At 42.1% G+C, this 27,453-nt stretch overlaps 1 protein-coding gene across 3 annotated transcripts in view; it reads right to left on the bottom strand.

Annotated features, from left to right (window-relative positions):
* Positions 1 to 27,453, bottom strand: part of RRAGD (Ras related GTP binding D) — a 56,847-nt gene that overhangs the window by 5,743 nt on the left and 23,651 nt on the right. For all 3 annotated transcript variants that reach the window (XM_027551409.1, XM_027551408.1, XM_027551407.1), the window contains exons 3-7: positions 17,964 to 18,259; positions 10,570 to 10,769; positions 9,536 to 9,650; positions 8,695 to 8,837; positions 4,777 to 4,925 (exon numbers count right to left, since the gene is read on the bottom strand). In XM_027551409.1, the coding sequence (XP_027407210.1) occupies positions 4,777 to 4,925; positions 8,695 to 8,837; positions 9,536 to 9,650; positions 10,570 to 10,769; positions 17,964 to 18,259 (903 nt within the window). The remainder of the gene's footprint in view (positions 1 to 4,776; positions 4,926 to 8,694; positions 8,838 to 9,535; positions 9,651 to 10,569; positions 10,770 to 17,963; positions 18,260 to 27,453) is intronic.

The raw sequence follows: 27,453 nt of genomic DNA, 5'->3' as shown, positions 1-27,453 counted from the left end.
TCCTTCTCCAATGCATGAAAGTGAAAAGTGAAAGTGAAGTCGCTCAGTCATGTCTAACTCTTAACGACCACATGGACTGCAGCTCACCAGACTCCTCCGTCCATGGCATTTTCCAGGCAAGAGTACTGGAATGGGGTGCTATTGCCTTCTCCAAAGAAACACCTGGAGTAACAGGCAAATTTGGCCTTGGCATACAGAATGAAGCAAGGCAAAGGCTAACAGAGTTCTGCCAAGAGAACGAACTGGTCATAGCAAACACCCTCTTCCAACAACACAGGAGAAGACTCTACACATGGACATCACCAGATGGTCAACACTGAAATCAGATTGATTATATGCCTTGCAGGCAAAGATGGAGAAGCTCTATATAGTCAGCAAAAACAAGACTGGAAGCGGACTGTGGCTCAGATCATGAACTCCTTATTGCCAAATTCAGACTTAAATTGAAGAAAGTGGGGAAAACCACTAAACCATTCACACATGACCTAAATCAAATCCCTTATGACTATACAATGGAAGTGAGAAATAGATTTAGATCTATAGACAGATCTTTAGATCTGATAGAGTGCCTGATGAACTATGGATGGAGGCTCATTACACTGTACAGGAGACACAGGGAGCAAGACCATCCCCAAGAAAAAGAAATACAAAACAGCAAAATGGATGTCTGGGGAGGCCTTATAAATAGCTGTGAAAAGAAGAGAAGCGCAAAGCAAAGGAGAAAAGGGTAGATATACCCATTTAAATGCAGCATTCCAAAGAACAGCACGGAGAGATAAGAAAGCCTTCTTCAGTGATCAATGCAAAGAAATAGAGGAAAACAGTAGAATGGGAAAGGCTAGAAATCTCTTCAAGAAAATTAGAGATACCAAGGGAACATTTCATGCAAAGATGGGCTCAATAAAGGACAGAAATGGTATGGACCTAACAGAAGTAGAAGATATTAAGAAGAGATGGCAAGAATACACAGAAGAACTATACAAAAAAGATCTTCACAACTCAAATAATCACGAAGGTGTAATCACTCACACTCACCTAGAGCCGGACATCCTGGAATGTGAAGTCAGGTGGGCCTTAGGAAGCATCACTACGAACAAAGCTAGTGGAGGTGATGGAATTCCAGTTGAGCTATTTCAAATTCTAAAAGATGATGCTGTGAAAGTGCTGCACTCAATACGTCAGCAAATTTGGAAAACTCAGCAGTGGCCACAGGACTGGAAAAGGTCAGTTTTCATTCCAATCCCAAAGAAAGGTAATGCCAAAGAATGCTCAAACTACCGCCCAATTGCACTCATCTCACACACTAGTAAAGTAATACTCAAAATTCTCCAAGCCAGGCTTCAGCAATACATGAACCACGAACTTCCAGATGTTCAAGCTGGTTTTAGAAAAGGCAGAGGAACCAGAGATCAAATTGCCAACATCCGCTGGATCATGGAAAAAGCAAGAGAATTCCAGAAAAACATCTATTTCTGCTTTACTGACTATACCAAAACCTTTGACTGTGTGTATCACAAAAACCTGTGGAAAATTCTGAAAGAGATGGGAATACCAGACCACCTCATCTGACTCTTGAGAAACCTATATACAGGTCAGGAAGCAACAGTTAGAACTGGACATGGAAAAACAGACTGGTTCCAAATAGGAAAAGGAGTACGTCAAGACTGTATATTGTCACCCTGCTTATTTAACTTGTATGTAGAGTACATCATGAGAAACGCTGAGCTGGATGAAGCACAAGCTGGAATCAAGACTGAAGGGAGAAATATCAATAACCTCAGATTTGCAGATGACACCACCCTTATAGCAGAAAGTGAAGAAGAACTAAAGAGCCTCTTGATGAAGGTGAAAGAGGAGAGTGAAAAAGTTGGCTTAAAGCTCAACATTCAGAAAACGAAGATATGGCATCTGGTCCCATCACTTTATGGCAAATAGATGGGGAAACAGTGGAAACAGTGTCAGATTTTATTTTTCTGGGCTCCAAAATCACTGCGGAAGGTGACTGCAGCCATGAAATTAAAAGATGCTTACTCCTTGGAAGGAAAGTTATGACCAACCTAGATAGTATATTAAAAAGCAGAAATATTACTTTGCCAACAAAGGTCCGTCTAGGCTATGGTTTTTCCAGTGGTCATGTATGGATGTGAGAGTTGGACTATAAACAAAGCTGAGTGTGGAAGAATTGATGCTTTTGAACTGTGGTGTTGGAGAAGACTCCTGAGAGTCCCTTGGACTGCAAGGAGATCCAACCAGTCCATCCTAAAGGAGATCAGTCCTGGGTGTTCATTGGAGGGACTGATGTTGAAGCTGAAACTCCAATACTTTGGCCACCTGATGCGGAGAGCTGACTCATTTGAAAAGACCTTGATGCTGGGAAAGATTGAGGGCAGGAGAAGGGGACAACAGAGGATGAGATGGTTGGATGGCATCACTGACACAATGGACATGGGTTTGGGTGGACTCCGGGAGTTGGTGATGGACAGGGAGGCCTGGCGTGCTGCGGTTCATGGGGTTGCAAAGAGTCAGACACGACTGAACGACTGAACTGAAACTGAGGATAGTTTTCCTCCCTCCCTTCTCTATTTCCCCACTTCCTCACTTTTATTTCTTGGAACCATTTTCCAAATAAAACATGAACTTCCAAAAAAGAAAGAAACATGGACCAAAGACATGATTTTATTTAGGAGAGTTTGAGTAAGATATGTGAGAGCCACCTCAAAACTCTACCTATGTGTGCAACTAACTGCCTTAGGCAGAAAGCTTAGCTAAAGGGCTTTGGCTCAGTGAGAACTCAACTCTAGGAAATTTCAGAGAGAGACTACTGATGATGCCTGACACCTGTCATCTGTGCACATTTAAAACATAACAGTAATCTTGCTGCATTTGGAGTTTTAAAAGTGAAAAATTCACAACTGAGGTTTTTAAAGGAACTGTATACAACGAGTGCTGTTTATTTCACTCTTTCATAAAAGGCAGTTGAAAAATACAGGAACAGAGACATGAACAGAATAAGCACTATCTTCAGCACCATACAAAGTTAAGGGATGGTCCCATATCCTTCTATAGGTTCAGCGATTCTGCACATTAAAAGCATCCTGGAAATTTTTATAAAATGAACAAACTCCAGGCTCTTCTCCCAGGAACTTCACTCTAGTTGTTCGGTGGTGGGCCCAGATGGCTGTATTTTTTAACCACCTTCCTTTCCAAGAACCCCACTTCTGCTTTCCATCCTCCCCTTTCTGCCAGAGCAGTAAAAGATGATCCGAGAAAATGCAGATAGAAACCAACATAAGGACAGATCAATCAGTAAGTGTCGACTGTCAGCAACACTAACAGGACTCACTACTGAGATTAAGGCAGCAAAAACCGAGCGAACCACTTTCTGCATATGTAAAGCATCAAGCCTTTATAAAGCTAGGGTGATTGATTCATCGCATTTGCCTGGGACTTTTCAAGTTTCAGCCCTGAAGGTCCCTTTTCTCAGGAACCCCCCTCCCTGTCCCAGGCAAATGGAGATGGTTAGTCACCCTAAAAAGCAAACAAGTTTAATATGATGACAGTGAGAAACTTACCAATGATTATTTCCTTTTTGCTCATTATTTCTAAATTTTCTAAACAAAGCTACTACTTTTTAACAGAAAAGTAATATAAACCTTAATTATGCTTTTATGGTCTAAAGAATTAAGAAAATCTTCAGGGTACAAATAAGTGAAAACAAAAGGATAAAAAACTATATAGACAAAATGGCACCAGTTTTGTTGGAAGAAAGGAAGGAAAGGGGATAACAGAAGAAACGGTGACAGGAAGGGAGAAAAGGAGTAAGAAAACCAGAAATTTAACACGGGGTTCAGCTCTAAGATGGTGAAATTCAGTGATTTTATTTTGCTCTGTATACTTTAAGTTTTCAAAGCATTTTAAAATAATGAACATGTATTGCTTATAAGAAAAAAGGCTATTGGGAATTTAGGGTAATGGTTTAGTCACCAAGTTGTGTCTGACTCTTGCAAGCCCATGGACTGCAGCCTGCCAGGCTCCTCTGTCCATGGGATTCTCCAGGCAAGAATACTGGAGTGGGTTGCCATTTCCTTTTCCATTTAGGGTAAATAATCTCCTGATTACTAGCAAAAATCCTTAACTACATCAGTAAGCTGATATTTCCCAGTGTAGATGGGGGGCAGGGAATATGAGTATCTTTAAGAGGTTAATTGCTTTTATTTCAAAATAAAACTCAATTTGGTCCTAAAAAATATTCGGTGACGTTATTAAGCATACTCGTATCTTCCCTTTTTTAGAATCACAATGCCACCCCTGTGTTTTAGGACTAAAGAATGGACAAGGGCTGAACAGAAGTTTAAAAAAGTCTAGCTTTAAGACTGTATGAGTTTCATCCTTTACATAGGGAGGACAAGTGGTCACAGTGTCTCTAAAACCTTCTAGAGGTGTGGACCAAGAGGGAGGCCTTGGCCCTCCCTGGGGTAAGGGACTCTGCAGCCAGGCAATAATACCCCAGCTAGCTTCGCTCGCAGAAAACCTACAGCCCCTCCCTGGGAGGGGGGTCTGGTTCCACTATCACCTCACGGCAGGGGTATCACTAGAGGGCAGGCTGATTCACGGATCCCAAAACCCCACTGATGGGGGCAGGAGCCAGGGGAGCCTGTGACTGAAGTCTGGAAGCCTCCAGAGGCATGGCCACTGTCCACCCACATCAACAAGCAGGAAAGGCAGTATCCGTCTGAATGGAAATGCTTCATTTAAATCACACACACACAAAGTTACCTTTTCTTTCAAAGCTTTCCTCTCTGACAAAGCACACAAGAGCCAGGAACTTTGTCACCTCTTTTAAATAAAGAACTGTTGTATTATTCAGCTTTATAATGGCTGTTGATTCCTTGTCATAGGGGGTTCCTGCTCCATCTTCTTTGAGGCTAAATGGGAACAGAAACGAAAACATATTTGACCATTAAGAACTACAATTTGTAACCCAGCAACAAGACCAGATTATCACAAAGAATGATAATGGTACCGTTAGGGAGTCTACACTTACAGTGCTTTTCAGCTAAATATCTCAGAAACACCCAATCACAAGAAGGTACACAGTGTATGATGGTCAGTTTCCTACTGACACACCAAGTGGCTGACCTCTCCATGCACCTGAAGGACACAAGTGACAGATGGAGGTTAGTTCTCCTCTCTGTGGCCCATGAGGGCTTCCTGCTTTTCGTGACAGAATAACCTGGCTGTCCAAAGCACGGCCTGATGAAAGACCAAGAAGGGGTGAAGAACTTTTCCAAAATAAAGCAGCATGAAGAGGCAGCCAAGTGCTAGGCTAGATCCCTCATCTGGGGGAAAAAACTGCGATTAAAGAGAGAATTGGGACCACTGATAAAATTTAACAAAGGATTCTACAATAGAGTCATAAAGCCATGTTAAATAGGCTTAATTTGATATTAAACTATGGTCCTGTAAGAAAACGTCCTTGTTATTAAGAGACAGATGCTCAAGTATTAACAGCTATGGTCAAAGGATCATGATCTGTAACTTACTCCCAAATGATTCAGCAAAAACAAATGTGTATGTACAGTCATTCCTATGGAGTAGGCTTAGAGCCTGGGGTTGGCTCTAAGACTCCCCTCAGCAGATACCAAAATCCAAAGATGCTCAAGTTCCTTATGTATCTGCATATAACTTACACACGGGCATGCTAAGTTGCATCATTATGTATCTGCATATCACCTACACCTACATGCACTGCATGCATGCTAAATTGCGTCATTCATGTCCAACTCTCTACAACCCTATGGACTGTAGCCTACCAGGCTCCTCTGTCCAAGGGAGTCTCCAGGCAAGAAAACTGGAGTGGGTTGCCATGCCCTCCTCCAGAGAATCTTCCCGACCCAGGGATCAAACCTGTGTCTCTTGTGTCTAACTGCCCCGGTAGGTGGGTTCTTTACCTGTAGTGCCACCTGGAGAGCCCAAACCTACACACACTCTCCCATTTTTTTTACTTTCCTTTTGGCATGCGGGATCTTAGCTTCTTGACAAGGAATCAAACTGATGCCCTGTGCAGTGAAAGCCCAGAGTCTTAACTGCTGGACCATCAGGGAAGTCCCACTCCTCCTCCCCACCATATACTTTTAATTATCTCTAGATGACATAAAATGCCTAATACAATGTAAATATTATGGAAATAGTTGTCAGCGTGCGGCCAATTCAAGTTTTGCTTTTGGGAACTTTCTGGAATATTTTTCTGAATATTTTCAACCCACTGGTTGGTTGAATCTGTCAATGTGGAACTCACATGCAGGGCCAACTGTATTAGAAAAAGAGTGAGCAAATATGGCTGATAAAACTGGTGAATCCCAGAGAAGGGTATATCAGAGTTCACTGTACTATGCTTGCATATTTTCTATAGATTTGCAATTTTTTCAGAATAAAAAGATAAATAAATATTTAAGAAAAGGTGTGGCCTACAAACACAAATTACTTAGGTTTGAATCCTAGCTCTCTTATTTTACTGTATAAATTTGGGCAAATTGAGTCACTTCTTTGAGCCTCGATTTCTTCATTGTATATTAGCAGTGATTACTATAGTTTCCTAATGCAATGGAATAACATATACATAACACTAAGCATAGTGCTAAGAGCATATAAAATGTACGATGAATGTTAACTGCTATTATCATTATTGATATGACCTTTGTGATCAAAACTGGGCCCTTTGAAGACACTGATACATCCAGTCATGTATCTTTTGTTTATAGACAAAGGAGGATGTCATATACCTTTTCCTTATCTGAAACTGTGTGTTTTCAGAATCCCAGCTGAGATTCCTGAGCAGACCAGGTCACCTGCTTCTAGGGTCTCCAATTACAAGGCTGACCGCTTCCTGGGCTGCGGCATGCACCCTCAGCCACCCTCTACAGGTCACCTGGGCTGGCTCGTGGCCACTCTAGCAAACAGTCTCAAGAACCCCAGAACATATGCCCCATTTGTGACCCAGACCCATACTGGTTCTTACTGAACAGGGCAGGTTCCCAGGCACACTGCATTCCACCACAGGAAAACAATCTGCCAATAAAGCCCTGCTCCCTCCTCCGCCCAGCCCCTTCCTCCCGGTGTGTGTTTGAGCTGGATAAAAGTAACTCTGATTAACATTGTTTGCATGAACAACTTACCATTTATGTCTAATTACCATATGGGAAAATAATGATTATGCATATCATTAAGTATGTGCCAGATTAATTGTGCTATTCATTGTTATTTGATTATGACAGTCATCTAAACTATAATCAGGATACTTTCATCCTCTATGACTATTTCAAGGTCATCCACTTAAGTTTAAAAACAAGAGAATATTGCAAGGCAGCAGTCTTGGGAAATAAGGTCTATTTCTAAAGCCAGATGGCAGTGTTTAATAATAATAATAATAATAATAATAATAATAATAAGGAATTCCCTGGTGGTTCAGGGGTTAGGACTCCATGCTTCCATTGCAAGGGGCCCGGGTTCAATTCCTGGTCAGCCAACTGAGATCCTGCAATTCATGTGGCTCGGCCGAATAAATAAACTTAAAAAAAAAGTTTTAAATAAATAAATTAAAAAAATAATAACAGCAGATACATTTGGGGTCCACCAGGGGAGACCTAATGATATTTCATCCTCACTACAGTCCTGAGAGGTATGGATCAGTTTCTCTGTTTCATAAGGGAAGGGACTGTGGGTGGGCATGTATGTATAACAGTTAACAGAAAGAGCCTGAACTGAATGGAAGGAAAAAGTGGTGAGACCAAGGCTCCCTAGAAGCTGGCAGAGAAAGCTGCATAAAGCAGGCCACAGCCAGTGAGTAAAGAGAAAGATGATGGGGTAAAATGCTTTACCCCATCAATGACTGTGAGATGATATTGTGAGATCCGATATAAAGAGGCAGCAACAACCTAATACCTTAATAAGACAGTTCACACCCACTCACTCTGTACAAAATCCTGAATTCAACAAATTTACTATTATGGGGAATTATTCTGTGTCCAGTAACAAAATCAATTTTCCTCATTCCTTATTTTGTATTCTTTTATATGTACAAGTAGTTCAGTTTTCTAAGAAGGTTAAGACTGTAATACTAAGCAGGTAATGTTGTTTGCTTATAGTTCTCTGCTACCCACAGCAAAAGACAATCAAAAGTATATTGGAAAAAAAAAAAATCCAGCCATTATTTCCTATTATACAGAAGGTAACAGAACTATGGTTAATGTGAGATATTTATGTAGAAACCCAAGGATCCTAAAACTTTCCCCTCAAGTACACATGACATTATGATACGTGACAGATTTTTCAATAGAGGAAGTAGGAATCAGACGAGTTAAATACTAATTTCATTCCTTAATGATAGTGTGAGCTGGGGTTAGAAACTTCACCACTCTGAACCTCAGTTTTCCTATCTGTAAAATGGGAACAGTAATTCCCACCTCATGGAATAGTGAATTCAATGGTATAATATAGGAAATGAAATTATCAGCATAATGCCCAGGCATTTACTTAACAATTTTTTGTTATTATTATCACATACTAAACGGTGTATTTATAGATCTCAATCATTTCAAACAAAAGTATTAAGATCAAATAAGTAAATTCAAAATACCTCAAGGGTTACAAAAGAGAAATTTGCTTGATGGTAGCCTTTTAGAATGTTCTACTTACCCATAAATACACGAAATATCAATGACCACATCGATCATGTCACAGCAGAGCTCGTACGTTTGCATATCCACAGGGGTACTATCTGTTGCAATATAAATCTTACTGACCACATCAAAGAGAAACGCCTTTTCAATTCCAGAATTCTGAAACAAAAAGGAGATGCTGCCTTAAAGGGATAGCTGGTTTTAGAGCATGACATGGTTACATAAAATGATATGACATCCTCAGTCTCAAATACAAACGAGCAAAAATTTCGGTTATTCCATTTTATTACAATTTAAACCTCACTATCATGAACATCTTTATAAAGGACTTACTTAAGAAATGAAAACTGGAATTATCACACACATTTTTACTAATTTTACATTAAAAAGTAGATTTTAAAAGTCTAAACAAACAAACTCAAAATTGTGCAGTGAGAATCAATGTGAATACAACTAAAGGTCTGTGGTAATTCTACTTTGAGCTGGTAGTTTTTAGGACTCAGCCAGCCACCATATCATTTATTCACAGTGTTAAACAGATTTTTAAAAATTCAACATCATATATCTTATAGCCAAAATCAACTTTTGTGCCCTCTACCTCTGACAAGACTCTATTAACAGTGAATGATTGCCTACAACTTCAATAAACATTCCGACTATACCAGTGAAGTATAGGAACTGTTTTGGGAGTTAAATTTTAACGGACCTAAAACAGTATGTAGGCACAATCTTCAAATGTAATATTTCAGAGACCTTGAAGTACTGTCAGACCAAGTAGAAATTAGATCGTTTTCACTCTTGCAGTGTTATTCTTAAATTCTGCGAATGACTCTAATGGGGTAATATTATTTACTTACTGAGATAAAGATGTTTAGCAAATTCTCCAGGGTGGGAAGTTGTGGAATCAGTTTCTGAACCACTTTGCTAAAAGCTTCAAATATTGAATGGTCATATATGCTTGTCAGATAAAAGCTGAAAGGCGAAACAGTATTTCATCACTTTTTACCTTTGACTGAGGAATAGGCTGTTCATACTATGTCATAACACTAGTACCATGCCTTCTGGATTTACTACAGCTCTTATACACACATTCCAGCCCCTTCAGAAGTCAAAACCACCTAGGTAAAAAGTGAACACAAGAACTCCCTGGCAGTCCAGGGGTTAGGACTCTGTACTTTCGCTGCCAAGAGCCAGGGTTCAATCCCTGCGTGGGGAGCTAAGTTCCCAGAAGCCATGCAGTGCGGCCAAAAAAAGAACATATCTTAACAGGACATTTCTGTCCAACTCCCCCAAAGCAAGAACTGTGCCTAGTCTCTGCTGACTGCCTGGACCAGAAGGCTTAAAAATGCAGATGCATGTGCCTGTATCAGCTTCCTTACATTCTCCAAGAGAATGTGCACTAATTATCTTTATACACATCTCTCATGTTATAGCAGTTACATTATTGATACTCAAGTAGCTAATCTTTTCATTTTTCTAATTTGCCAAATGAATGATGCATACATACTACCCCACAAAAATTATAGAGAAGTGGCTTTCCTCTGTGAATATGTATTTCTATTCGTTTTTTTAGAGGATTCCTTATGATTATAGATACTACCTATAATAGTAAACCTTAGCATCGATTAACTTCCTGGATGCAGTGTATGGGTTTTCTCTTCTATGTTTTTCATATGAGGAAGGCTTAGCTTTGATCTTTGGTCGAAAATAATTTTTATAACCCCAACACTTTTCTGAAAGATTGGAGTTAGCACACATGAAACTCACTTTTCCCAAATACTATCCTGATGTCTACAGCACCAAACAGGGTACACAGGTCAATGACTGTCGGTGCCAACTACTCATGATGACTTTGGGGCCCCAATGATCCCTGAGGCATTTCTGTTCTCACCTGAGATGAATTTTTTCTAGCCCAGCATCTGCAAGGTCATCATTTGCCCTCTGGTGAATGTCTCTCTGGGTTTCAATTTTGTGGTCATCTGACAGACCATCCACTTTGTGAATAAACACCTCAAAGTTGATGTCGGTGTTGACTTTGTAGGCCCTGGTCACTGTGAGGTGGAGCCTGGCCAAGGCCTCCATGTAATCGTCCTGGGAACAAAGCACACGCATGTCAGGGAGGCCTCTCTGGGCTTCTTGCCGAAGCCTTCTGGGCTGCCTTCCACGGTCTCCCACCTCGCCCCACCCCCAGCTTTACTGAGGTTTGATTGACAAACACCGCATGTATTTAAGGGCCACGACATGTTTTGATATACACACGGTCAATGGCTACTTTGGGGGCACACAGGCAGAGCTGAGTGGTTTTCCTCTGTAGAAACTCCTCAGAGATAGAACAGCCTACAAAGCCTAAAATAATGACCATCTGACCCTTTTTAAAAAGTCTGCTGACCCCTGGTCTACAGTAATGGCCCCAAATAACACAATGCTGTTTTTTTCTCCTTCTACAGATGATACCCAAAAAAACACAATGAAGGCCTGTGTGTATGCATCTCTCTGTTTAAGAAATCAAACAGGAGACATCAAAGCCCCGTGTTTCTACCCATCCTGCCAGCCGAGCCCATCACTCTACCCCACATTTTCCAGAGGTAACCAGTATCCTAACTTCTGCCTTTAGCATCACTCACCTCTTTATACATTACTATTAAGACATACCTATGTATCCTTAAACATACAAAATTAATTTACATTATTTAAAAATTTACAACAATATCAACTTGCCTGTGGATTACAGTTCGCCTTCTTCGTGCCCATTATGTCAGTGAGATTCACCTTTGTTGAAGCACATAACTAATGCGTGATTCCTATGAACAGTTCTATAAAATTCCATTGTGGATGGTCACTTACTTGCCTGCTGATAGACATTCAGAATGTTTCCAGTTATGTGTTAGATCAGAAGATGACAATGTGGCCAGTCTCACACACAAATCTCTGTGCCTGTTTGTGAGTTTCTTAGGGCTTACCCTGAAGTCAGGCTTGTTGGGTCAGAGGATTGAGCACCTTGAACTTGACTAGATAACATGTAAGAACCCCTGCTCCTCCAGACTCTCACCAGCACCTAGGGTTATCAGATCTCTTCATTACTGCCAACCTGAGGGGTATGAATATGTCTCGGTTTTTTGGTTTTTTTTTTTTCCTGGTTTCATGGCTTACAGGATCAAGTTCCCCAATCAGGGATTAAACCTGTGACCCTGGCAATGGAAGCTCAGAGTCCTAACCAGTGGACAACCAGGGAATTCCCCAACAGGTCTTGTTTTTACAGCAAAAAGGAAAGGGATCTTCAGAACAAAATTTAAAGGACTTTTCACCCCCTCATTCTGACTCCAAAACTGGACAAATGAAGAAAAGCCAATAAACAGGGGATGTTTTGGGGCATTCTTGTATTACCAAAACTAATTAATAAAAATGTACCCCTCACTTCATGGGAAATAGATGGGGAAACAGTGGAAACAGTGTCAGACTTTATTTTGGGGGGCTCCAAAATCACTGCAGATGGTGATTGCAGCCATGAAATTAAAAGACGCTTACTCCTTGGAAGGAAAGTTATGACCAACCTAGATAGCATATTCAAAAGCAGAGACATTACTTTGCCAACAAAGGTCCATCTAGTCAAGGCTATGGTTTTTCCAGTAGTCATGTATGGATTTGAGAGTTGGACTGTGAAGAAAGCTGAGCACGGAAGAATTGATGCTTTTGAACTGTGGTGTTGGAGAAGACTCTTGAGAGTCCCTTGGACTGCAAGGAGATCCAACCAGTCCATTCTAAAGAAGATCAGCCCTGGGTGTTCTTTGGAAGGACTGTTGCTAAAGCTGAAACTCCAATACTCTGGCCACCTCATGTGAAGAGTTGACTCATTGGAAAAGACTCTGACACTGGGAGGGATTGGGGGCAGGAGGAGAAGGGGACGACAGAGGATGAGATGGCTGGATAGCATCACCGACTCAACGGACGTGAGTTTGAGTGAACTACGGGAGTTGGTGATGGACAGGGAGGCCTGGCGTGCTGTGACTCATGAGGTCGCAAGGAGTTGGACACAACTGAGCAACTGAACTGAAGTGAACTGATGTATGTATATGTATGGCTGAGTCCCTTTGCTGTCCACCTGGAACTATCACAACATTGTTAATCGGCTATAATATAAAATAAAAAGTTAAAAAAAATAAAGTAGCTGTCCCATTCTGCATTCCTACCAGCAGTGTAGAAGTTTCTCCATGTTTCCTTACATTTGGTATTACCAGTTGGTTGGTTTGTTTTTGTCTTTTTCAATTTTGGCCATTCTGATTGGCATGGGATGGTATGTCATTGTAGTTTTGATTTGCATTTTCCTAATAACTAGTGATTTTGAGCATCTTTACACGTGCTCACCTGCTAACTGTATGTCTGGTTTGATATTTTGTCCATTAAAAAAAAAATGTATCCCCAGTCTTTAGATAAATCAAAATACTAAGATACTAACAGGAAACTATGAAGGGAGAAAAAGACCAGACAGTCATTTTCATCCTTCACACTCTAAAGAGTTGTTTAAAATGTAAAACAAACATTGGACGCTGTGGCATGGTTTAGTCACGTCTGACTCTTGCGACCCCATGGACTGTAGCCCACCAGGCTCCTCTGTCCATGGGATTCTCCAGGCAAGAATACTGGAGTGGATTGCCATTTCCTCCTCCAGGGATTAGATGCTGGGCTAAGCATTTTGGAGAAATTCTAGTTTAATAATTTGGGGCACTTTCTTAATACAATATCTCAAATAAAAAACAAAGTCATGATTGTACAATTCCACGTATAGAAATTCTAGATAAGGCAAACTATTCTATAGAGACAGAAAGCACATCATATCAGCCCAGGCTGGGACCTGGGCAGGGGGTACATCTGAGAAAGGATACAAAGGAAGCTTTGAGCGTGGTGGAAACATTCTTAAAGTTAGAAGGTGATTAGAAGGTGTAAAGTGGTTGAACTGTGCACTTAAAATGAATGTAATTTGGGACTTTCCTGGTGGTCCAGTGGTTAAGCATCTGCCTTGCAGTGCAGGGGACGTGGGTTCAATCCCTGGTCAGGGAACTAAGATCCCACATGTGTTGGAGCAACTAAACCTGTGTGCTGCACCTACTGAGCGGCACGCTACAATTAGAGAGCCTGAGCGCTGCACACAATGCAAGATCCAACGTGCTGCAACTAAGACCTGATGCAGCCAAATAAATATTTGGTTAAAAAATGAGTGCAATTCACTGTATGGAAGTTACACTTCAACAAGTGTTATTGGTTATGTCTTAACTGAAGAGATGAGTTAAGGGCATGTGTCTGTAAGCAGAAGCAGCCAAGGTCAAGAGTGTATCATGATCTCAAAAGATTAGAAATCATTCCTCTAACCTCTCTGCCAAGCACATGAAACGGTCTGATTACCAGCAAACTGATGAAGTGGTACAGATCTACAAGAGCTAAAAAATGACATGGCAAAGAAGGAAATATTTGATTACTAGAGCAGAGAGACAGTGAGTGATTTTTTCTCCTATTGTGCTTATTATCTTCTACAACAAAATTTAAAAAAGGAAAAACACATTGCCTGGCTTCTATTCTAAAATTAGATCTAGGAATTACAGGCAGGTCACAATCACAATCACCAACACAAGTTAAGCCAACACTCTAGTTTGGATCCCAAGCACCTGTGAAATTGCTCCCGGGGCAGGGTGGGGGTGCTTCCCGGTGGCTCAATGGTAAAGAATCCACCTGCCAGTGTGGGAGACAGAGGTTCAATCCCTGGTCTGGGAAGATCCCGCAGGCCACAGAGCAACTAAGCCAGTGCACCACAACTACTGAGGCTGCGCTCTAGAGCCCGCGTTCCACAACGAAAGAAGCCACTGAAATGAGGAGCCACCACACCGCAGCTAGAGAGTACCCCCACCCCAATCCCTGCAACTAGAGAAAAGCCCAAGCAGCAGTGAAGACACAACACAGCCAAATAATAAAATAAAAAAAAAAAAGAAATGGCTCCTGGGGTTGGGGGGCGAGGGTGGCCCTGGAGACGTGCTACATTCTGTGGGCTGCCCGGGGCGGGCAGTGTCACTTGGGTAGTTCATGGGAAATCACTCTTGATGCCTTCATTCTCTTTTATTTTACAACATTATGTGAGGGACACATTTTTCTCCTTGGTGATATATTTATCTGGCGATCCTGTGATTGTGAGGAATTCACAAGCGAAAAATAAAACTAGGAGGTGTCAGACAAACAGAGTACTGCTTAGACTACTGCGGTGACCTTCAAGAGTTGCTGACACTGTCCTCAAGTTCGGTTCTGTTTAGTGTTTGCAATCACATCAAGTAGAGATTCCCATAAATGTGATTTTTTACAGTCTGCTTCCAACAGAAAAGTCTATTAGGCAGACTTGGAAACTGCTTCGTTAAAGAAGTTAAATACTCCTTAATTTTAGTAAATGACAACTTTTAACAATGCTTTTCCCTACCTTTTAAAAAGTGTAACTTAAAAAGATGTATTTCTTACTCTTATGCATTTCGTTGTCCTGTGGCCGGAACGAAACCCAATGGCCCAAACAAAACCCAACAAGCCAAGGAACAAAACAAAGAACACATTTACCAACCCCTATTGAAAGTCCACTTTTTGTGCTCAGGTTAAATTAAAACCAAATTACAGCTGCAATTTAAAAAATAGGCAAAAAAAAATTAAAAATAGAAAATAAAAACTGCCAAGTGTGGGAGGGAGAGGCATAAATTTGGAATTTGGGATTAACATATACACACTAGTGTGTCTAGCGTGTGTGCTCAGTCCTGTCCGATTCTTTGTGACTCCATGGACTGGGGCCCACCAGGCTCCTCCGTCCATGGGATTTCCCAGGCAAGAATACTGGAATGGGTTGCCATTTTCTACTCCAATCTTCCCAACTCAGGGATCGAACTGATGCCTCTTGCATCTCCAGCGCTGGCAGGCGCCATCTGGGAAGCCCAACATATACACACTACTGTATATAAAATAGATAACCAACGAGAACCTACTGTATAGCACAAGGAACTATACTCAAGATTTTATAACAACCTATAAGGAAAAGAATCTGAAAAAGAATATATACATATATACTCTTTAATATATATCACCAGAAACTAATATTGTAAATCAACTATACTTCAATCAAACAAACCAAAAAAAGGGAGATTACTGAGGCAATAAAAACACCCTGAACAATGAAAAAAACTGGCAAGTGTACCTATTTTATCACATTAAAGTTGTATTATCGACACCTGAGACAGAGTTGCACTGGCAATTCAAATTCCATAAATGTAAACTGTATGTATACAGAATCTGATATTGATGTTAAGCGCTTCCTGAGCCACAGTCCTGAAGTGACGAGTCAGGGCTGGAATCTACTTACCCTCAGGCAGGGCCACCAGTGCTGCCACACAGCGCAGCAGCTGCAAGACCCAGGGAGAAAAGGGAGTTTAGAAGAGACAGAGGAGCCTGACAGCCCTGGAGCCTCCCCTCCCATTGAGTGGCTTGTTCACCGCCTGGGTGCTCCTCTTGGGCTTTAAGCTTCCTGACTTATGGTGCTGGCCAACCTGAGACAGGAAAGGGATACTGCCAAAACCACAGATGGGCCAGGAAACAGGTCAGGAAGAGCAGGACAGCCAGCAAAGTGTGGCTCCCAGCAGCACCTGGACCCAAAGCAGGTGCTAGAGGCGTGTATCTCTGGATGGACCCACAGGAAGAGAGGCATGGCTGTCCATGGATCAGATACTGGAATGGACAGCTCCCTAGCCCACTACCCCACACACAAAGGAGAAAAAGAACTTCAAACCGTCTGGCCATGCGCCCGCAGCTCCACAAGTTCACCGTGCAGTCACTTGGAACTAAAAGGCTGAGTTGCAAATTTCATTATTATATTAAACAGGCACCTCGATCCACGAGTGAGTTTACGATGCTCTCAGGCATGAGTAGTCTTGTCTGTGAGTAGTTCTGCAAGCATGGCCTCAGAACCATTATTACCGATGGTCATCATAGCCTTTCTTCCCCAACACGACTGGGCTCACAAGAGGCTCAGCCCCACCTGTCCATTTGCAGGTCTACAATTTCAGGCAAACATGAGACCTGAGCTTAGAGTTGGCTTAGGGCATTCCTGTAGGACTTGTTACCTTTTAATCCCCTATAGCTGCAAAAGAGAGCCCTCAGGAGGGCCTTCTGGCTGGCCCACCGTTGGGGACACTTTCTAAGAGCAACCGCACGTGTAATAGTTTGAAAAACATCAATGTCGATGTCCCAGTCTGCTACCTGTGCTCCTTCCTAAGACTGACCTGCCTGAGATGCATTTTCAGTCCTGCTGTCTCCCTCTCCTCCTGCCCTTATACCATCAGCCCCGTCCCCCACTTCACAAGAAAAAGGTCCAGGGTACCAAAGAGACCATTCAGAAGGCTGGTCTGAATACCAATAACATGAATGACTTTCAAGCCTCGGTGATAAGGTTCTTCTCCAGCCAAGTGGCTCCCAATTCTTTGCTTTCAGCCAAGTTAAAATGAAAATACAATCAGGATTGTCTACTGATAAACCACAAAAAATATTTTTTTGTGTGATAGAAAATCAGGTAACCTAGGGGATACAACTTGGAAGGAATTTAAATAACTGAGTGAATGCTAGAGCTAAAATCACCCCCTATCCACCTTATGTGAACAAGATTTTCAGTACAAACAGAAACCAAAAACAGAATTGATGCTAAACCCTTAGTCAAGCACAGATACACAGATGGAGTAAAAAAAAAATACATGTATCTCAAATTTCACATTTTGTATTTAGTTACCTCTAAAATACACACTATCATGCTGCCTTAATGGTGTACTAGTATGAACTGCAATAGTTTGATTCAGAAGAAAAATGTTCACACTCAGAGAACTTATCTTCACAGGAAATAGTAAACACTTTGAAATGTAGATAATCATGTATTTTTGTTGCAGAGAACCTGTGATCTTTTAGAGATACCTGCCAAGAGTACCAGAGAGGGGACACGCAGCTGCTTTCATTGGCTATCACAGTGGTCCCCTCCCTCTGGGAGGTCCTCTTCAGGCTTGCTGAGAGCACACAGTTCCCAAACACTGCTTGTTGCTCAGGGTTGTGTGAAGGGAGACTTTTTTCCCCCTTTCCAAAGCCAGACAGCCACAATTGAGAAATGCTAGTCTGGCAGAAATGCCTATTCCTGATCCTAAAACCCAAACCCAAACAATCACAAAGGAACTTGTGTCAATTTAGGGGAGGAGGGGCATTGCAGTCCCACCAGACACCGAGATGGTGCCTTACCTGGGAGTCTATGACAAATATCAGTGCTCCTGTTCCTCGGAAGATCATCTCATAGTCAAAGGTAGGGTCGAAAAAGTCAATCTGTCCTGGGAAGTCCCAAATCTGAAAATTAACAAAGGAGCTGTTGGAAACGTCCTCCCGGCAGATCTTGTTCGTGCTCTCCAAGAACAGAGTTTCGTTGGGAGACATTTTATGAAAGACGACTTTCTGGATGGATGACTTGCCGCTCCTTCTTAGGCCCATGAGCAGGATCCTCGGCTTTACCTCCGTGCTGAAGGGGTCGCTAAAGTCCAGAACTGGGAAAACCACAAAAGAAGAAGGAAGGTGAGAGGCTGTCACAGTGGTTAGTGAGAGGAGTTTCACTTCCGCCTTACACATGATTTATGATCCACAGACAATGCTACCTTTTCAAATACAGAAAGCGCAAACTCCATCACCCCCTCATCACCGGGCCAGCGTTTAGTAAGTGAAGAGCCCTGAAAAATGCTGCCTCACCATCTCTCACACCATCTCAGAAGGCCAGAAAACCTGGGCAATTCCCCATCAGAAGCAGGAACTCTAGAGTGTGAAGACTAGAGGTTTCCTGGAACAGACTATACAGGGAAAGAATCCACCTTAGCATTCCAGAGTGAAGTCCTTCTTTGTCCAGATCATCAGTGTTCGCTAAAGAGATGCTTGTTTATTTGAATTATGCCTCAAAGAAACAATTTTGGACTTCATCAAAATTTAAAACCTTGTTGCTTCAGAGGACACATCAAAAAAATGAAGACAATCCACAGAGTGGGAGAAAACATTTGCAAATCATATATGTGATAAGGGTCTAGTATCCAGAATACATAAAGAACTCTTACAATTCAACAATAAAAAGATAATCCAATTTAAAAATGTGTAAAGGCAATTGCACCCCACTCCAGTACTCTTGCCTGGAAAATCCCATGGACGAAGGAGCCTGGTAGGCTGCAGTCCATGGAGTTGCTAAGAGTCGGACACGACTGAGCGACTTCACTTTCACTCTTCACTTTCATGCATTGGAGAAGGAAATGGCAACCCACTCCAGTGTTCTTGCCTGGAGAATCCCAGGGATGGCAGAGCCTGGTGGGCTGCCGTCTATGGGGTCTCACAGAGTTGGACACGACTGAAGCAACTTAGCAGCAGCAAAGGATTTAAATAGACATTTCTCCAAAGACACACATATGGCTAATGAAAAGATGCTCAACATCATTAGTCATAAAGGCAATGCATATGGAAAAAATGAGATGCCACATCACACCCCACTAGGATGGGTTAAAAAGCATTGACAATAACAAGTGTTGGTGAGAATGTCAAGAAATGGGAACTCTCATACACTGCTGGTGATAACATAAATGGTGTGCTTTGAAAAAATAGTTTGGTAGGTCCTCAAAAGCTTAAACATTGAGTCACCATATGACCCAGCAATTCTACTCCTAGAAGTAAAGAACTTACATATGTCCAAGCAAAAATCTGTACAGGAGTGTTCACAGAAGCACTAGTCATAACAGCCAAAAAGTAGAAACAATCCAATGGCCATCAGCTGAAATATGAATTAACAAAATGTGGTATACCCATATAATGGAATATTATTCAGCCATTAAAAAGGAATGGAGTATTGATTCGTGCCACAACATGATGAATGTTGAAAACATTATGCTAAATGAAAGAAGATACAAAAGATCACAAATTGTTTGATTCTGTTTATATGAAAAGTCCACGACAGACAAATTCATAAAGACAGAAGGTACTTCGTGGTTGCCAGGGGCTGGAGGACGGGGGAAACGGGAAGTGACCATTAATGGTTATGTGTTTTCTTTGGGGTGATGAAAACATTCTGGGATTAAATAGCAGTGATGTTTGCAGCCCTTTGTGAATATACTAAAACCATTGATCTATATACTTGAAAAGGCAAATGTTATGGTATGTGAAGTATATTCCAACTTTAAAAAACAAAAAACAAAAAACAGCTCATGACTGACAAAAATAAAAAACCAAGTATGAAACCCAGTGAAAGATCAAGAAAATAAACCAACATTTTAAGAAAAATGCAGAATATAGACAAAGATAGAAATGTGGCATTCATGAAACAAGGACAGTTCAGAAAAAGAGCAGTTATGGAAAAGGGTCTTAATGAATCTCAGAAATAGAAACATAATTGGCAGGAGGGGAGGATATATGAATTGAAAAGCAGAATAAGCAGATGAACACGGCATTAGTGACTGGAAAGTCAGCCTCTCAGAATACAGGACAAAGGGACAGAACAATGCAAAGTATGAAGTAAAGGTAAAAGCAACACCAAGAATAAAATTCCAAAGTCCCATTATTCTTCAAACAAGTTCCAACAAGAAAAATTACAGAATATGGGGGAAAGCAATACTGAACTAAATAGATAATCCTTTTCCAATTAAAATGAACATGCCCACAAAGTAAAAAGGAGAAATTTAAACAAAAACATCCCCACACCAAGAATAAGTATAGTAAAACTTCAAAACATCAGGAATAATAAAACTTAAAACTACGAAAAGAGGAAAACTATTACCTACAAAGGAATCATAAAGACATCAGACTTCTTAACAACATGAATGAAAGAAGAGAACAGGAGAGTATCCTATGTCAAGGATGGAAGGAAAATATCTTTCACCCCAGATTTATATACCCAGTCATAGTATGTCTCAAATGTAGGAGAGCAATAAGTGTAGCAAGATGTTTTCCAGGAATTCCCTGGCAGTCCAGTAGTAAAGACGGTAAATTTCCACTGCTGGGAGGCCGAGGGTTCAATCCCTGATTTGGGAATTAAGATCCTGCAAGGCTCCTGGTACAGCCAAAAAAAAAAAAAAAAAGACATTTTCAGACATTGAAGGACTCTGAAAGCTTACTGCCTACTTAATCTCTTTGAAAGAATTACTCAAGGATACACTCCTGAAAGAAAATACACTCAAATATGGTGAAATGCAATAAGCAATGGAAGACAAATTTTATTGAAACCTATTAATTTAAGATTAAGTATTGATTTTAAATTTTGGAATAAAAAATTGGAAACTAAAATTCCAGACAAGGCAGACATGGGAGATTGGTGAGAGAGAGGTAGACAAAAAACAGACTAGTATGGTTCTTGTTAGAAAAGCACAGTTGCGTATCAATTTTTTAAAACAGAAGAATAAGTTTCTCAAAATATAAAACAGGTGCATCACATTAAATTACATACAACCACAAAAATATTTCAGTGCTTATAAATGTCTTCATCTCTTCTCAGTTTATACTGCTGGATGTGGGTGCAGATTTTAACTTCTCTTCAGCAGGGTCTGCAAGACTCTATGTGGAATGATCACTGACAGCGCTGCCCTGCAGGTTGGCTCTCTTCCACCTGGGAGAACGTGGAGGGGATAGAGACCATTGTGGAAAGGGGAGGGAATGTGTATGAGTGTTTACAACATACATAGAGTGGCTGGGAAGTGAAATATACATATGGTTATAATATACACACACAGCTGGAAGTATTTCCTTTTCCCGGCCAAATTCAAGCATGGGCTGCCAACTATAAACAGCTGGGAAATGGTGAGTCAGATCAGCAAGAACACCATCAACTCTGTAGAGACCCCTCCACTGAACCCCATTCAGATGTATTTTATCATATTTAACTATTGTTGTTTAGTTGCTAAGTCGTGTCCAGCTCTTTGTGACCCTGAGGACTATAGCCCACCAGGCTCCTCTGTCCATGGGATTTCCCAGGCAAGAATACTGGAGTGGGTTGCCATTTCCTACTCCAGGGTAGGCTTCCGAGGTGGCACTAGTGGTAAAGAATCCACCCTGCCAATGCAGGAGACACATGAGACGGGTTCAATCCCTGGGTCAGGAAGATCCCCTGGAGGAGGAAATGGCAACCCACTCCAAGTATTCTTGCCTGGAAAATGCCATGGTCAAAGGAGCCAGGTGGGCTACAGTCCCTGGGGTCACAAAGAGCTGGACACGACTGAGCACACACACGCTGCAGAGGATCTTCCCCGCCCAGGGATCGAACCCAAGTCTCTGGCATTGGCAGGTGGATTCTTTCTCACTGAGCCACCCTGGAAGCCCATATTTAATTGGCATGTACAGTAATACACTGTGTGCCAGGGACCTTGCCAGACATGTCTACAAACTTTACCCACCCAATGAGGAAGAACAAGTCTGTTCTACCCCTGAGGAACTTGGGGCAATGAACCGGCCCAAGGTCACAGGACTGGTATGTACTAGCGCCCTCATCCAGGGCCTTAGCCGTCAATCAACTGGCTTTCAACTAAAACTGCAATGAAGACACAAGACTAGAAAATACCAGAGTGTGTTATGCATGACAAGAGTAAATGCTGCTAGGGAAACTCTTAAATTTACTTATACGTAGGTGGGTGCTATTTCACAATATAAATGCATTTTTTTATTGTGAACCCATGATCAAAAAGTTTTGTATGCCACTGCTGTTGATCAGGGGAGGTTTCTTACATCAGAAAAGCCTGCTGACGAGACTACTCTGGTGGAGTAGTTAAGACTCCACATTTTCACTGTAGGGGGAACAAGTTTGATCCCTGCTCAGGGAACTAAGATCCTGCATGCTTCATGGCTCGGCCAAAAAAAGAAAAGCCTGCTGGCAAAAATTTTCCTTCTAATCCTCCCCCACTCTCTCAAATATCCCTGCTTCTGAAATCCTATGGGGTTTCTCAGAGGCTCTTGTTCTACTCTGGGACTGGTAGTCAGGAGCTCCCATCAGAAAAGGAAACACCCGTGGGTCTCCTGCAGAGGGCTGCCCTCCACCCATCACATTTCCCTGAGCTTCACCCACTTGCTCAAGTTTGATAAGAATCACCTGAGGAAAGTGACCCGTTAAAGAGAATGAAGGAGAGCTGCTTTGAAAAGAGCAATGAGAGGGTCATTAAGAATTTCTTTATGTATTTTAAGGAAAATCAGAAAGGAACTACAGAAAAAAATCTGGGACTAGAGCTGGGACCCCAGAAAGGGCTCTTTAAAAGTGTAGGTGGGGGTTTGCAGGAAGTTGCCAGAGTGAGGTGAAATTTACAAGAGGGCAGTTTGTTCCCCTTTCATAAAGGTTCCCTGAATGTCTGCCAAGTCTGACAGGGCTGAGCCAGGGCTGCAGACACAAAGAAAAACTTCATTTCTTAGTGATTAGAGAGGAAAATAGACAAGAAAAACTGACAGCTTTACAATGCACTGCTATCTAGGTGTTACGGGTTCAGAGAGAAGGCTCCCTGGAGAAATCACCTCTGAGTCTTCTAGGCTAGTTATAAAAGAGATGAATGAGGGAAAGGTCATGCCAGGAAGAAATCTGGCCTTCCTGGAGTTTAAGGAACAGAGTTTAAAGACAAGCCTGCCCACTCTCCAGAGGCCTCCCATAGAACTTAGAATAAAATCCAAATACCTTCTTTCCCTAAAAGGCCCTACCTAGGTGGGCTGCCCTCTCATCCCATTCCTGGTTCATCCTCCCTACCAGCTCCTCGTCCTGGAGGCACACTGGCCTTCTGCTTCACCTTTGGCCTCCACTCGATTGGCTTTCCCCAGGCCTCCCCTGGCTCTTCCTCCCACCCAGCCCAGGGGCAATTTCACCTTCTCTTGCCTCAATGGGCCCCATCACTTGCTAATATCCCCGTGTCTTCTTCATAGTACTTCACTATACAAAATTATCTTTTTCCTTTATGTTTGTCTTGATTTGTTTATCGTTTGTCTTACATATACACAGGCAAAAAACTTGGTAGCACGTGGTGTGAGCCCAATAAATACCATTAAATAAGTTAGTTGATAGATTAACAGGCTAAGTTTTGAATGAAATTCAGGGAACTTTGGATTTTACTCAGAAAGCGATGAGGAAAATCACTAAGGATTTTTAAGTAGAGACCAACAGGATCAGGGGCTTCCCTGGTGACTCAGTCAGTAATAAGTCTGCCTGTAACACAGGAGACCCGGGTTCGTTCCTTGGGTCGGGAAGAGCCCCTGGAGAAGGAAATGGCAACCCACTCCAGCATCCTCGTCTGGAGAATCCCATGGACAGAGGAGCCTGGAAGACTACAGTCCACGCAGTCGCAGAATCAGACACAACTGAGCGGCAAACACACAAACCAACATGATCAGAAAGCGTGTTCCAGAGACTCACTCCACTTAAGGGGGTCAGTGTGGGGACTGTGAAGAATTCTAGAATAAGCCACTATGGCTTGAAAAAAAGATTATTTTGAGCTAAAGGCACCAGAGTTCTTGAAATCCCTTTTTTGTGTAAAGCAGATCCTCCTCCAAAGAACTCAATTGTCAAAAATCTCCTCCCCAGGAGCAACTCTCATCTTTTTTCGGAGACTGAGACAAAAAGAAGTTGGCTATACCCAAACAATGTCACCAAACCCCCTTCCCCCATCCCCTTTGAAGTCATTTTTCTCTCAGAAGTGTCCCTCTACCCCCTCCTCCTCCTCTCTTAAGATGGTATATAAGTCCCAAATTCTAACTGCCTCCTTGAGTTGAATTTTTTGTGAACTCGCATGCATCAGTATTTAACTAAACCTATTTTTCTCTTGTTTATATCTTTTGTCATATCTTTTAATTTGCAGGACTCCAATTCAGAACCTAAGAGTTTTTCCTCCCCGACAATAAGGAGGTTGTTCTAGAAACACAAATGAGATGAATTTGGAAATGGGCAGAAAGAATGGATCCACGAGAAGCTTAAATTCACTCAATAATACTCAGTGATCCTCTGAACACAGGGGACAAGGGAGAAAGAAATCCCTGGTTCCCAATCTGGAAGATCAAGTGAACAAGGGCCCACTTACCAACTTGTAAAGGCAAAGAGGCTGAACAGGGATCTGAAGTCGTTGAGTCCAGGGTGTCTCTTGGCCTATGGCTCAGATGAGGAAAAGACTGGGGCCTCAGAAGGCAATACAACTATGAAGATGCAGGAAGGTTTGAAGTGGTAATGCAGGTTGCTGAGATGGTCTATGCTTTGTTGGCCCATTTTCCCCCTGATCTTGTTAGCTGAGGATGAGGGCACATTGGAGAGGTTTGAGCCTTGTTCACAGTGAAATGGCTCAAACCAACCTGTTCCAAACTCTTATCACTAAGGGTTACCATTTACGGACCACCTACAAAGCACAGTGTCATCTCTAATCCTCAAATTGATAACACTCATCCTTTGTCAGATGTGAAAACTAAGCCCTCAGTGTTTACCAGAATAAACACTCAATAGACATTCACTGGTTGGGATGATAAAAGGGATTGATGGGACTTCCCTGGTGGTCCAGCGCTTAAGACTCCACGCGTCCACTGGGGTCTTGTTGCAGAACTAAGATCTTGCATGCTGTGCAGTGCAGCCAAAGATATTTTTTTGAAAAGAAAAGAAAGTGAGCAGAATAACTGAAACTTTAAGAAGAAACTCCACATCTGACTTTGGCACAGCCAGTACTTAGGTATCAAGAGGGTGAATTTTATGACCAAGTAAAGCTTATCCACTGTGGTCAGGGGCACTGAACATACCTATCTTCCGCTGGGTCCTGATACGCAATTTCACAAACAGCAGATGGAGCTTTGTAACTAGACCACTGGGGATCCCAGGGAAACTCAGTCACCCAAGGGGTAGCATTATGAGGAGGAGTTATCTAACTGGGCCATTGTTAGCCTTTAATACCTTCAAGTTAATGACTTAACCCTGAAGTGGCAGAGCCCTGTCAAAAACTACAGAAGGGAGAAAGATAGATCAGGGACTTGGGGGCTGGGCTGCGTGGGAGGCCACATCTGACTGATCCTGTGGGCTGGGGATGTTCACAACAAAGAAGGGACCAGAAATCAGGAAAATGGGAACTGAGGTTCTGACAGGGTTGACCCTGACTTCCTGGGGAGGACAAAGCATTGTATGAAACGCATTTCCTAAATTCTGATGTCTCTGACAACTGCGAGCTATTATTATTAAGCAAAGTTCTCCAAGAGGTGACACCTTTGAACAGACCCAAAACTGGAAAATAAAACAAAGATTTAACAAAAGGATTAGGATAATGTGGTAGCAAATGGAATGGTTGAAAAAGTACTGTGTTAGTGCCAGAGTGGAGTGGAGTCAGTCGCTCAGTCGTGTCTGACTCCTTGTGACCCCATGGACTACAGCCGACCAGGCTCTTCTGTGCAAGGGATTCTCCGGAAAGAATACTGGAATAGGTTGTCATTCCTTTCTCCAGGGTATCTTCCCAATCCAGAGATCGAACCTGGGTCTCCTGCATTGCAGGCAGATTCTTTACCCCTGAGCCATCAGGGAAGCCTGTTAGTGCCAGCTGCTGCTGCTGCTGCTGCTAAGTTGCTTCAGTCATGTCCGACTCTGTGCGACCCCATAGACGGCAGCCCACCAGGCTCCCCCGTCCCTGGGATTCTCCAGGCAAGAACACTGGAGTGGGTTGCCTTCTCCAATGCATGAAAGTGAAAACTCAAAGTGAAGTCGTTCAATCGTGTCCTACTCTTAGCGACCTCATGGACTGCAGCCCACCAGGCTCCTCTGTCCATGGGATTTTCCAGGCAAGAGTACTGGAGTGGGGTGCCATTGCCTTCTCCAGTTAGTGCCAGACTGGGGTTCAAGCTTGCCCACTTACTAGCTGTGTAAATGCCCATACATGTATCAGAGCCCATGAGCCTTTATCTCCTCTATCAGTTTCTGTTACAGTGTACACACGTACACACACACACACACACACACCCCCATTGTTCTTTCTTTCTTTCTCCCCCAGCCCAAGCCTAGGTAAGGAGAGGGTCTTTTGTGGAATGTGACCAAGTGAGAGGCTCATTCACCCTTGAGGAAGTTAGAATGTCTTTGCTATTAGTATTCTGTGGGGTCCACAGGGGCTTAAGGTTCTACTGATACACACTTATGGTTTTATGAAGAGGCCTCGGGATTGTTTCTGTTTTGCATCTCGGGATTGTTTCTATTTTCATCATTATCTGTAGTCCTTTACATTTCTGATCAATGGAACTATTTACAATTCAAGACCCAGAAGTCCAGTAAGAAATTCCAACCCAAGTAGGAATTAAATATACCAATGGTATTATTAATAAGAGAATATTCAAAAAATGATGAAGATTTACTCTCTGATTAACTGACTACTTCTTAAGGAAAACTAAATGCAATCAGAATACATATTTTCAAAGGCAGAAAGGGTTTTGAAGGTGATTTTTATTTATATGTGAAGATCAAATCTTTCTCAAATCCTCTCACATCACACTGGCAGGTAACTAAAAAACATGATTCCATATACGAATATTTCCTTTACATATGTATTCAATAACATTTCTGGGAATTCCCTGGCGCTTCAGTGGTTAGGACTCTGTGCTTTCACTGCTGGGGCCCAGGTTCAATCCCTGGAGGGGGAACTAAGATCCCGAAAGCCATATGACATAGCCAAAAATAAGAAAACAAACAAAATATCTCTAATGTGTTCTGACCTACCCATGCTTCTGCAAGAAAGGAAAAGTATTCTTG

This window comes from Bos indicus x Bos taurus, chromosome 9 (genome assembly GCF_003369695.1).
Source record: "Bos indicus x Bos taurus breed Angus x Brahman F1 hybrid chromosome 9, Bos_hybrid_MaternalHap_v2.0, whole genome shotgun sequence".
NCBI lineage: Eukaryota > Metazoa > Chordata > Mammalia > Artiodactyla > Bovidae > Bos > Bos indicus x Bos taurus.
This window is presented reverse-complemented; position numbering and strand designations above follow the sequence as displayed.